The sequence below is a fragment of the Marmota monax genome, unplaced genomic scaffold (assembly GCF_021218885.2).
Source record: "Marmota monax isolate L192 unplaced genomic scaffold, Marmota_monax_Labrador192_F-V1.1 WCK01_AAM20220418_F8-fsc00052, whole genome shotgun sequence".
Taxonomy (NCBI): domain Eukaryota; kingdom Metazoa; phylum Chordata; class Mammalia; order Rodentia; family Sciuridae; genus Marmota; species Marmota monax.
This window is the reverse complement of record NW_026693473.1, coordinates 5,321,188-5,334,250: the sequence shown is the minus strand read 5'-3', so window position 1 is coordinate 5,334,250 and position 13,063 is coordinate 5,321,188. Positions and strand designations below refer to the sequence as shown.

The window sequence follows — 13,063 nt, the reverse complement described above, 5'->3', positions numbered from 1 at the left end:
TTTTAAAAAATAAAATCAATAATAAATAATTAAAGCATGCTTCCTATAGAAAGCACAGATAGATTGGTTTTTTAAAAATTATTTTTGGTAGTTGTATTGATACAATAACCTTATTTATTTATTTTTATGTGGTTCTGAGGATGGAACCCAGGGCCTTGCATGTGCAAGGCAAGTGCTCTACTGGTGAGCCAAACCCCCGGCCCCTAGATTGTTTTTTTTATAAATCTTCTCTGACAATTTCTACCTTTGATTGAATTGTTTACTCCTTTCACATTTAACATCATAACTGACACACCTGAATTTGGGTCTGCCATTTTATTTTTTCTGAATGTCACACATCTTTTTCTATACCTCTATCTTCCTATTATGCCTTACTTTTTCCTTAAGTAAATATTTTCTAATGTCCATTTTAATATTTTTACTGACTGATCTTTTTTCACGTTTTTAAAGTTATATCCTTAGTTCCTGCTCTAGGGTTTAACATACACACCAGAATCAGCTTTATTCTCTTTCCCCACATTGTGGTATTGTTGTTACACATATTACATCCATAAATGTTTCAAAACCAACATTAGATTATTATAATTATCCCTCTTTTATAATTTTATGTCTCTTGAAGCTAAGAGTTAGGATACATTTGTAGTTTTTGTTATATTAACCTCCTTATTTATCATTTCTGGATATCTTCATTTGTCCCTGGAGACCCCAGACACTATGTGAAGATATTTCCTTGGCCCAAAATAGATTTTACTTCCTACCTACCTCCTTTTTGCCCTTCTTGGAAAATATATAACATTTATATATGTTACAGGCCCAAAAATATATTTTACATATGCTATTATATATAATTGCTTTTGAAATCAGTTAAGAGAAGGAAGAAAAGGAAATATGTACTTTACCCTGTCTTTTATAGTTACATAATTGCCTTTATCAGTGCTATTAGTGTGGATTTGAATTACTGTCCAGGATCACTTGCTTTCAGCACAAAGAACTTCCTCATTATTTCTCTTTACCCAGCTCTCTCTGGTAAACTAACAGGACTAAAGTTTAACCTATATTTCAAATGAATCTACCCATCTTTTCCCAGTTGCCTTTCACTGGATCATCCCTATGGGCATTTTTGAGAACACTGCCTTAAATTTCACTCTTCATTGCAAATAAAGTTAGAGCCTTTGGGGAAAGATTTGGAGCTCTCTGTTTTATAGTATGTTTCCACCCTCAGGAGGAATCTCCAGCCATAGCTCTAGAGCTGGGTTTGGGGACAGTAGTGTGCTTTCCTGAGTGATACCCCCACTTTAAGAGCTGAATTCAATGGAATTGGGTGAGTAGCCTTAGGTTTTCTTGGATTGCCTTTCCCAGCAAGGGTGATAGGGCCCTGATATTCTCACAGCATTGCACTCATGGTATAGCTATTGTTTCCTGAGTGAGGGGGCAGAAGGGAGCACCTACCTTTAGGCCACACTCATCCTGAACAGCCTCAGCAATAGGCAGATTGGGGCAGAATAAGAAATGCCCTGCCTGGGAAGGTAGTGCTTTAGCTTTAGCTAGGAGGTGGAGGGAAAGGGACTCTGTTCTTGGTCACCGCCATTAGGAGTGGAGTTTTCATACTACCAAGAAGGGAAGGTAGAGGGAGAGAGGGGGTCTTGATTCAAATACCAGAGACACACTATTTACTGAGTTTTAGTAGGTTTTCCTGAATAAATGCTTCTTCATTTACTGTATGCACTTGGGATCATTCCCAGAGACTTTAAATAGTTGTTTTAAGATAAATTTCACTAGTTTCAATGGAGAGCAGGTTTGCAGAGCTCCTCATGATGGAAGTGGAAGTCTCAAAACTCAAGATGTTTTATTTTACAGAATAATTATTTTATACATACACATCTCCACAGAACAATGGTTCTCCAACTTAAACGTGCATGTAAACGACCTGGAAAACTTGTTAAAAATGCTGACTCCAAGGGCCCCAACCCCAGAGATTATGATTTCTCAGGACTGGGATGGAAGTAAAAAAGAAACGAGCATTTTTAGCAAGCTCCCTAAATGATTCTTTGGAAAAAAGTTGTACGAAAACAACTAATGCCTCCCAGAGACGATTGATGATAATGTTATTATTGTTGTTCTTTTTCACAGATTCTGTCTACCTTAGTAGCTTTGCAGTTATGGCAGGATCAAAAACTAGCTACTTAAACATCATAATAGCGTGTGTGTGTGTGTGTGTGTGTGTTGCCACAATCTAGGAATTCAATCATTATAGGAAGTGCTGCAAAATATGATTTGGGCTGTCTGGAATCAGTGACAGGGGACTCCAGGGTAAGGATTTCTCAGAGTGGGGACCAGCCTGTCTCAGAATCTTTTTTCTTTTGTACCATTATCTGACTTTTCCTTGGTGCTGCCATTTGTAACCTTCCCTCAAAACAGAGAGAGAACATTACAGTCTTTGTTGGAATTTGTCTGATTTGCACATCATCAAGAGCCAATATATGCCTCTGGTGAACAAATTAATAGGATTAAAACAGCTATCAAGCATGCCACAGCAGAAAGGATCCCCACTGCCCAGCTGCACGTTGTCATCCCTAATGTGAGTCCTCACAGTTGTAATAACAGAAAATGAATACCATTTCATATTTTAAAACTCTAGTCAGGAGCCATTAGCAATTTATTTTTTCCCAAAGAACCAGCTAATTAAAATTGTAAATAAGGCTGTGCTGTTTGTACATACTCCTGTCTTTCTCATGAAGAACCTGAACCTAACTATTCTATACTTACTAAAACCCGACTTACTTTAGTCTGCTCACACTCAGAGGAAATGGTCACACTCAGGGGAAGAATTTAGGAAAAAGACTTCCACAGCTGAAGGCAGAATTAAGAAAGATGAGGGCCCTAGAGTACTGAGGAAACCTGTCTATCCGAGGCACTGAAGGAAGCTAGAGGATATTTTCTACTGGTTTACTAGGTGGGTATCATTATTATTAATTATTATTATTGTTGTTAATTAAAAAATAGGATTTCTCAATGGGAACTACAAAAAAAAAACCCACGTTATGACAAAAATCTAAAGATCAACCAATTTTAACTTGTTTCTTCCAGATTTGTTTATGTACATACCAAACAGGTATTTTGTTCAGCAGCCCTAACAGAACAGGGTATCACTCCCACTTTGCCTTTCACTAGATCATCCCTATGGGCATTTTCGAGAGCACTGCCTTAATCTACTATCAGTAGATTAAGAGTTGGTGGGCTTTGTTGTATTCAATCATAAATAAAACTTGGAAAATTTCTGATTTTCTTCCATAATTTTAATGGCATACAATTATTTCTCTGTGTTATGGGCTGAACTGTACTCTCAACCCCAAATCATATGTTGAACCTTTAATCTCCAGTACCTCAAAATGCGACTACACTTGGAAATAGAGTCTTTAAAGAGGTAATTAAGTTAAAATGGAGCCTTTAGGGTGGTCCCTGATCCAATCTGACTGGCATCCTTATAACATGAGGCAATTAGGACACACAGAGAGACACTAGGGGTGTGCGAGCTCACAGGGAAAAGGCCATGTAGTGAGAAGGCCACCATCTGCAAGCCAGAGAGAGGCTTCTAGAAAACCCAAACCTGCCAATGCTTTGATCCTGGGTTTCAAGAATCCAAAACTGTGAGAAAATAAATTTATGTTGTTTAAGACTATGATATTTTGTTCAGCAGCCCTAACAGAATAATGCATTTAGTGATGATCTTAGGTAGAGTTGGATCTTTAACCAGTCTATAAACTCTGAACACAGAAAAACAAAACTTAAAAAAATAGTTAAGGGGCTGGGGCTATAGCTCAGTGGTAGAACGTCTGCCTTGCACTTGTGAGGCACTGGGTTCGATCCTTAGCACCACATAAAAATGAATAAATAAAGATATTGTGTCTATCTACAACTAAATAAATATTTTTTAAAATAGGTAAGTTGTAAGCTGATCATTTTAATTTACAAATTGGTATTCCCAGGATATATTTAAATTCTAAGTCCTTTGGTACAATAGAGTTGATTCACATATTGTTCATCAGTATCAATGAATGAACAATGAGCATTCCTCAGTGCTGATTGCTAACTGAAAAATGTACCCAATCCTGCCCCCTGGTCAGCATTGGCCTTTTTTTTTTTACCCTCTGTCACAACCTTTCCTACTCTTCTGACATAAGACTACTGGTTTGTAAATATGCATTTATTTATGAGATTATATATATAACATCTTCCTCTCTATGAACACTCCATGGGACAAAATCTTCTGTTTCGTTCACCACCTTATGCCAGACATCCCGCACAATTTGTCTGACCCTTAATTATTTGTCCAGTAAGCAAAAAAAGAAGTCATGAGGTTGTTGAGATATTAAATTGGGAAAACTGACTGGTAGGTCTTACTATTCCTTTTTATTTCTTAAAAGCTTCTAAAATGATTTTGTTCATGTATATGTTTATCTGAGGAGAGAACCCTCAACATTAGATGTCAAAGGGGAGTGTGACTGCCCCCCCCAAATAAGAAATCACGTACCTATTTCAGCCACAGAGCAAGATTCAGAAAGGAAATCATCTGAAACAAAGCATGCTACATGTCTATTTATGTGTACAGCTGTGTGGGTTTATGTAAATGTGTGTGTATAAATTCCAAGAATAGGGACAGAAATGCCTCAATGAGTTTGCAGAACCATGGACACCCCAACCTTCTCTAAAGAACTGATCATTCCTGTAGTCACTGGGCTTGAGCAGTAGCTGCTCACATTCATGTTTCTTGGCAGCAACATTCATCACTCAGGCCAGGGAAAAGGAGATTGTCATTCCCTCCTTTCACCTGTTTGGGATGCTGCCATCCCTCTTTGTAGGAAGTTCATTTTAACCACAAACCCGTAAACTTCCCAGTTAACAAAGGCACTGAGCTATGTTTATGAAACAGAGGTGCCCAGGCAATTTCCTCAAACAACCATGGGGTTTCCCTTCACTTGCCCTACAGCTGGAGAGGAGAACAAGCCCAGCCAGCTTGAAGAGGCCTCTGAATACTGGTGCATTCATGATGGAGGGAAGCTCCAGGATTGTCTAGAACGTGCTAATTGGCTGTTGAGTATTAGATCTTTTGCCATTAGTTCCAGAAGATACTTCCTTCCGACAAATTTCTTCCCTCTTCCCTCATTTTTGTCCTAAAAATGGAAGTGGTAACAGTAAATTTGTCAAAGCAAATATTTCCAATGTTCCACTGACTCTCAATTATCCATCCTAGCAGAAGAGAGCAGATAATTCAAAGCCAAGGCTCTTCCCACTTAGCTCTGTAGTACATAGTTTCAAGGGGCTTGGGGGCAGACTTACCTCCCTAACTATGTCTGCTTTGTTACTTATTAAAATGAGTTTGTTTGCCTTAGGCAGTTGGGTAATGTGAAGATTCTGGCACAGAATTTGTGAAACTCATCAGGGGAAATCTACAAGGCATACAAATAATCAAATTTGATTAGCTTTGAGTTCACTTTCTTAATCACCTGTGATCAATGGTTTTTCTCCTCTGTGACTGAAGAGATCCAAAAACGAGAAATAATTATAGGAAACTAGTTGGAAGGTAATGAGTCTCTATACTTAGATGAAGACACAAGACTACTGTGGCCAAATCGGATAACACAATATCTATAATTTCCCTGTCTAGTCTCAATCTTTTCCGCAGCCAGAGTGATCTTTCTGTGCAAATCCCATGATGTTCATCTCTACCTAACACCTTTTGTGGCAATGCTAGTCATTAGAGCTGTTCATAACTATACTGAGCTCTCCTTGCCAATATGGAGTGGACTGTATTTTCCTAGCCACTTGGAGTTAGATGTAGTGGTGTGATTGGCATTGGCCAATGAAATGTGCATGAAAGCCAGTGGAATGTGAGCAGATGTGTCACTTCTAAGAGGAAGATTTCAAAACCTGCAATGCTTGGCTCCATGCTTTGTCTGGCAAAGCAAACGGCAGCATCGGAAATGGTGGCTGCTCCATCAGGCCCTGTCCCTGGGTGACTGTGATGAGCAGACCTCTCATTGGCTCGCGATGGGGTGTGATAGAAGCAAGAAATCAACCTCTTTTGGTTTCAACTGCTGAGATTATAAGTTTCTTAATTAACAGCATAATTTTATCATTGCACATATCAAACTACATCATGATTGCCTGGATTTTTCTCTCTCCAACTAGACACTGAAAACAAGGCTAGAATTATTTCTTCAGCAGTGTGTGAAGTCCAGGGCATATTTAAATCAACCTGGTAGAAAATGGAGTTTTCTTCCTTCTTGGCCTCTGCAACCCTCTGGGTTTGTGTTTAACACCTGATCCGCATTGGTGATGCAACGATAAGGTGTCTTGGATTTTCAGATACATGGGGAATGATGGAGCTATTCTTTTGCACCAAAAGAACAAGATGGAAGAGATGGCAGGGGGAGGTTGGTGGGTACATCCAGGAACATTTAGGCTGTAGGCATTGTAATACAATGGCTTTAAGAGCAGACAGGATTTCAAAATAAAGCCGTGGGGGCATCCATGTGGAAAAAACAGTACCTGGAAGTATTAAGTTTATGAGGCTTCACACATGTCATGCAGACTAGACTCCTACATCCTCATCAGCATCATAATACCAGCATTTACTGTGACTTATCATGTGCCAGGCACAAGCCTAACTACTTTATAATTAACTCCAAACAACCTTCTAAGATAGCTACTATTGTTTATATTTCACAGATAAGGAGCTGAAGTACAAAGAGGTAGGTTCCCTATTGCCACACAGCTAGTCAATGGCCTTCTCTGAATTCTGCAGAGGATCAAACACTTCCCATCACAGAGAGCTCCTTAACTCTCACTGCGTCCCACTCTGGCCCAAGGAGCCCCACACTGCCTCCTCCTCAAACAGCCATGCCCTGGATGTCCCTGCCTCCTAGACCATCATGCACTACTCTCTTCTCTCCAAAGTGGTCTTGGAATATTTGAAGGCAGCAGTCATGTGTCAAACTTCCCACTGTAAACAGCCGCAACTTACTCAACCCTTTCCTATGTGCCACAGCCTTTCGCCATCACAGCTCAGTAACTTACACATGCTGGGGACCAATAAATGTCAGCGAAGTCAGCAGAGTGGAACTGGTGACTCGCCTTCTTCCAGTCTTATGCTGAGCTAATGCCTCCCACGACCTCAAGCACATTCCTTTCATAATGTAATGTCAGCTCTATACTCTGCTCCAGGAAGAGCTGGCTGGCCACACGCCTTACACACATCTCCATCCTCACGAGTGGACCGCTGGAGAGTCCCTCAATTCAAAGCTCCTCCTTCTTTATTCAGATCTGCCCCAGCACCCCAAAGGCAGGCTGAGAACAGCCCCCTTGCTCACCATGGAGTTCATGGCGAAGTGATTGTGCTGCGTCTGGAGGTCTAGGGCATGCTGGTAGCTGACTCCGATCTCCGTGTGGCTCTGGAGAAACAACTCCTTGTTGTGGCTTATCCAGTCGAACATCTAGAGGGGAAAAGAAGATGTAGAGTAATCAGAAAAGTTAGGAGTTCAGCAGGACAAAATGGTCAAAGCTATTGAAAGGGAAGAAACAGTCCTCTTGCTGGTGAGACCCAAACATCACTCATAGCACTGGGGCAGGCCACCATCAGGTGGCTCAGGAGATCCCTCACTTGTAGCATAAAGACCCACCTCTGAGTCTTCTTCAGAGCCAAAGTGGAAAAGAGAAAATGAGTAAGGGAATTAGGGAGATAGGGAGTAAACTGTTTAGTCTCTGCAGTTCCTGCCCTTAGAAAACCTTTGGAAAGCCTCAAAGCAGCCCCATGCTTGCTTTATGGACAGACGCTGTAGGGACAAACTGGGAAGCCTAATCCACTCCCTACCACACTAATAGGAGAGAGAAGCCCTCATAGGAAGGAACAGGGGCAGCCTGGCATACCCCTACTCCATGCTGCTCTGTCCCACCACACACATTGCCAGGTTCTGGCATGGCCCCTGCACCTTGCAGCTAACTGTCCCGCCAGAGTGGCTGCCTAAAGTCAAGAATTAAAAAGCTGAGTGGGGGAGGAGGGGCGGATAGTGGGTTCCACTTTGGATGCGCTGGGTTTGAGAGGTTTATGAAAGTTTCAGCAGATGTGTCCTATGAACAGTTATATTTATGTGTCTGGAGGTCAGAGAGAGACATCAGGGCTGTAACAACTCATGCCTAGGTATAAAAACATCACTTTCTGAAAGAGAATGTGCATGATTTGGAGATTTTTCTCCCTCTTTTACTCCTGCCTGAATTACTCAGGTCACTTCTGTCTATCTACACTGACAATAAAGAGAGGATAAAAGTATCATCCTTCACTTTCTCCTGACAGAAGATTTGTTCCAGGCTGGTCTCCAGTAGAGGCCAGGTCGATTCCTGTGCTGCATACACCATTCACTGTCCACCAGCCACAGCCAAGCTACATCACAGGCACTGGGTTAGGGATTTATATTTTCTTTAAGTATTAAGGACAAGGGGTAAAGGAAGACAGGTGCCTCAGGAGTTTAGTGCATTCTCCTTCTGTGGTTTTTGATCTTTAAAACGCTGCCTCCCGACCCCATTTCAAAACAATTTCTCATCACTTTTCTTTATTGACAAAAGAATCAATAAAGTTAATGAAAATCTGAAATGCCTGAAGTCCTTGGAACTTGTGATGAAAAGCGCTCACTCTATATCCTTTCTTGGATATCTCACTGGCCCAGAAGTGACCTTCCCTGAATTTTCTGTTAAATGACTATTTAGATATGCAAATAAGCAGCTGAGTTATGGGCTAGCACCAGAATGATTAGATTGCTAGGCACCAGGTCCCTGCTGGACTACAGAGCAAGGAGGGCTGGACACAGGCCAAGTGGGGTGGTAGGCTATGCAAAATGAACTCAACGACAGGAGAGAGTGGAGTGGAAACCATACACCTCACTGCATCAGCTCCTTACAGAAAGAGGTCTGCACCCATCCCATCCCACCTGGTTCCATGTTCTACTTTGGAGCACACGAGTTTGCTCACTGATAGCCAGACATTCTGACAAAGTTGTCTGTTAAGGAGGTAATGCTATTTAAAAAGTGGCACATGATTAAAGCAGAGAGGAAAAGACCTGCTTTGGGGACTGATATCCTGTGATACAATATCAGGATCAGGGTTTCTTCAAGATGACCGCTTCCTAAGGGACAACTATAAGACTTCTCTGGATTTACACTTGCTACCTACTTGTATATAATTCCCATCCTTGGGAGACCCACTGTCCACAAGGGTCACTGTCATTTCTGCATTCAATGGAACAGGCTACAGAGACACATGTGTGCATGTATGTGTGTGTGCAGTCAAGTGAGATGAGAAATAGACTGATTCCAGGCCTGGCTCTGTCACCAATTCCCCATGACAGCATGGGCAAGTCACTTCATTTCTGGGCTGTTCCTGGTTTGCAAGGGATAGTGAGTACCCTGGCATACAATAGGTTTAGTTGGGAAACCAATGGATGTGTGAGTTGTTGTTGTTTTTTTTTTTTCCATTCAAAATAAAAAAGTTTTATTGAGTCTCCTAGATCAGAAAGTATGTTTCTTGCTGTAACTTACAACATTTCCAATTTTGGGGGGAAAAAATGTCAGTGAGAAAACTGGCTTCGTTTTATAGCAAGAGAAAGCACCTTCTTAGTCTTTGCCCTGACATTTGTTGAGTGCTTTTAAGTTCAAAATGTCCATTCACATGTATGCTCAAAACAGCTCCCCCACAGGTATTATCATGCCCTCTTCACAGACAGGGAAAGAGGTTCAGAGACAAGAAGCCAGAGCCTACGATTCATTCATTCTACCCAGTGCCACAATCACAGAGTGTCTGTGAGCCAGGCTCTTGGGACTGTCCGGCTTCCTGCTCATGGGGCTGTTAAAGACCTCTTCTGACTGGGCTCCACGAGTCAGAGTCAGTTACCCTCCTAAAAGCAGCTGTGGAGGGACTGTGGTGCTTCAGTCAAGGAAAGCCTTCTTCCTCACCTGGGGCCATGCACTCACCAATCTGTGTCACTGCAGCCTCTGCTGCTACCCCATCAGGAAGAGCTACAGGATTCCAGGGCAGCCAATTCAAACAGCTCCATTTTTTTTTAACATATACTTACTGAAAGGATGAATGAATGAGCAGGAGAGTTGGGCATAGGCTCTATGGTTGCTAATTTACAGAGAAGTGGACCCTTTCTAAGCTCCCTCCAGTTGGGATACTTGATGGTTTAATCTATTTGAATTTGGCTCACTGGAAGACCTTGAACTAGGCTGACCCAAAGTTGGAAAGAAAAATTCAAATCTAAAATAATTCTTCATAGTGTTTTCAATTTTTTGGATATATTTCTCTTTTTTGAGATGCTACAAATGTTGAAATATAACCAAAAAATTTCTTCAAGAGAAAAGTTCATGTCTAAAAAATGAAATTGAATCTTTTTGTCTGAAACCAACATAGTTTTGTCTCATTAAGAAGACAGATGTTATATGTGAACTACTTGAGATATTTTTTATGCTTTATTTTTAACTAAGCTAAGTAATTTTCTTATGCTGGCTAAAAATCAGTAAAAATATATACAAGCGTGGTTTTTAATAAATAGTGAATGTTAAAGGAATCTATTTAAATGCAAATTAGGAAAATAAGCAAACATTTTCTTCCTTTTTCTTTTAAAGATGGGGATAGCTAAAAGGTTATTATTGTTCCTTTTTTAATGAAGCATAAACTCTTTCATAGAGCAAACATATTAAGTAAAGATCTTTATTTGCTAACTTTAATGATAGCATCTGATTTACATTTTTAACTTTTAAACTACCTTAGTATCTATGGCTAGTATTTTATACTCTCTTTAATTACAAATTACATTGGTTTTATAAATGTTGATATTCAGCTTTGATGAACTAAGAGGACAAAAATAGCCAGTGGACTTCCTTTGCCTACATATGCACAGCTCAGTATCAGCTGGGATGGTGCCCAATGTGTTCCCTGCTGTGACCCATCCATAAGAGCTTGTGCCCTGTAGGGCACCAGCACCGTCTGTGCAGGTGAACCTTGTTATGTCTGGGAAACAAGGTGTCCAGTCAATTTTGAAATAAAACTTATGAGTGCTAGAGTACAAATCCAGATCAGTACAGGCTGCTGCATAAATGTTGACAAATTTTATCATTGATCTGAACCTCATCTATAAAATGGGGGAAACAATTTACCCTATTTAAATCTTAGTGCAAAAGAGAGTCAAAAAAGATAATAGGAAAATGCTTTGTAGAGTACTACATACGTGATGGATTTTTTTTAAGTATTTATTTTTTTAGTTGTAGTTGGACACAACACCTTTATTTCACTTATTTATTTTTATGTGATGCTGAGGATTGAACCCAGGGTCTTACACATGCAAGGCGAGCGCTCTACCGCTGAGCCACAACCCCAGCCCTCATGTTGGATTTTTTAAAGACATAAATGAGTATACTCTATTGCACATATTACCCAAATGTTTTTATATAAAGCACAGAACAGATGAAAGGTGTGGATTTAAAGTTGTAGCAGTCACAGTCACAATAGTTGTAAAAAGTCACAGAGGCTAATGAGAATCACACCTGCAGCTTCTATATAAACACTCCCATAAAAAGGCACCACCAGGATGACCACAGAGTGCTGCACAGACACAGCCCACAGGTACCCATCCACCACACACTCAGAGGCCCTGTGGGTGTCTTTGCCCACACAAAACTCAGAGGCCTGAACACTCTCTCAGGGTTCTGCCTAAGGACTCTGGTGCCTTCCTGCTGTTCCTGGGTGGTATGACCATAGAGCAAGGATCTCAAGTAAAGATCTGTGCCTTATAAGACCTCACTGCTTCCTGCCTTGCTCCCAAATTCCCCTCTCCCACCCTCTCTACCCCCCCCCCCACTTTTTAATTTTTTTGCTATTAGACACTCAGTCCCTTTGACCCCTAACAGTTTTTCACATAAGAGATAACTGTTATAAGTTTTTTTTCCTGTAATCCCTCCTGGAATTAGTGTATCCTGGATAAACAGCTCAATAGGATCTTTATGAGCATGACCCAGAGATGGAACCTTAAATGAGGTGGCAGAGGGGCTCTAGACAAAAGGAGAGAGACCCTAAAAATAGAAGCAGGTGAGAACCAAGGGCACATTACCCTGACTTCACAATTCTGCTTTCACAGGAACTCCAACCGATCCTGTGTGTTGACCCTGTGCAAACAGGGCAATGCACAGATCTCGTGTGTATGTTATAGTTCAGGACCCTGGTTTTCAACTATCCACTCTCCTAGGAATGAACTTTTCTGCTTTTCCAAATGGGGGGAGGTGAGGCTTTAGGACTCACTTAAAATGTATACCTAGTTCCCAAGTTCTAAGAATTCCTCATTGCAGAGAGTTCACACATTGTCCCTCCTGTGCCTGCATGTCTTGCAGGCTACCAGGGATCCCAGGTTCTGAAGCCATCAGCAATACAGGCAGGGGAGGCAGCTGGGACACGGGCCTAAAGGCCATAGGTGTGATAAATGTCTACTGAAGAAGAGAGGGTGCTCTGGGCTCTGCCTGTTTTCCTTTATGTCTTTGGCATGTTGGCCTACATACTTTTATATATTGTATAAAAAGAAGCTGTTCTGGTTTTTGTCATAAATCTTGTCTGCTCCAGGGATCTCAGCCTGGTTACCTGTGGGACACCATCTTCATATATATGCTCAGTAATCAGCCAGGATGCCAAACAATTTCACGAACCCATCTGTGTCTCTGGCCTGTCAACCTCATAGCATATTTCTTTCACTTTCTACATCCACATCTCTTAAATCTCAACATCCATGAGAGCACATAGTGCTCATAATCTAGAACAGTCCTAATTTCTCTGTTACACAGACAGATGTCCCACTGTGAGCAAAGGGTTACTAAAGCCCTATCCCCTTCTGCATGGTAATCTGACCTGCAGTTAACATCCAAGTTCTGTTTCCTTGACAACAGATAAAGATGGTATGGGCCAACACATTATTAAATCATGGTAAAATGGTAAAAAACAGTCCAGTAGAGTTTGACAATCAGGAGTAAG

At 41.0% G+C, this 13,063-nt stretch overlaps 1 protein-coding gene across 21 annotated transcripts in view; it reads right to left on the bottom strand.

The window, feature by feature from the left end:
* Kalrn (kalirin RhoGEF kinase) overlaps nt 1-13,063 on the bottom strand; it is a 636,773-nt gene that overhangs the window by 394,218 nt on the left and 229,492 nt on the right. For all 21 annotated transcript variants that reach the window (XM_058583507.1, XM_058583505.1, XM_058583504.1 and 18 more), the window contains exon 6: nt 7,371-7,493. In XM_058583507.1, the coding sequence (XP_058439490.1) occupies nt 7,371-7,493 (123 nt within the window). The remainder of the gene's footprint in view (nt 1-7,370; nt 7,494-13,063) is intronic.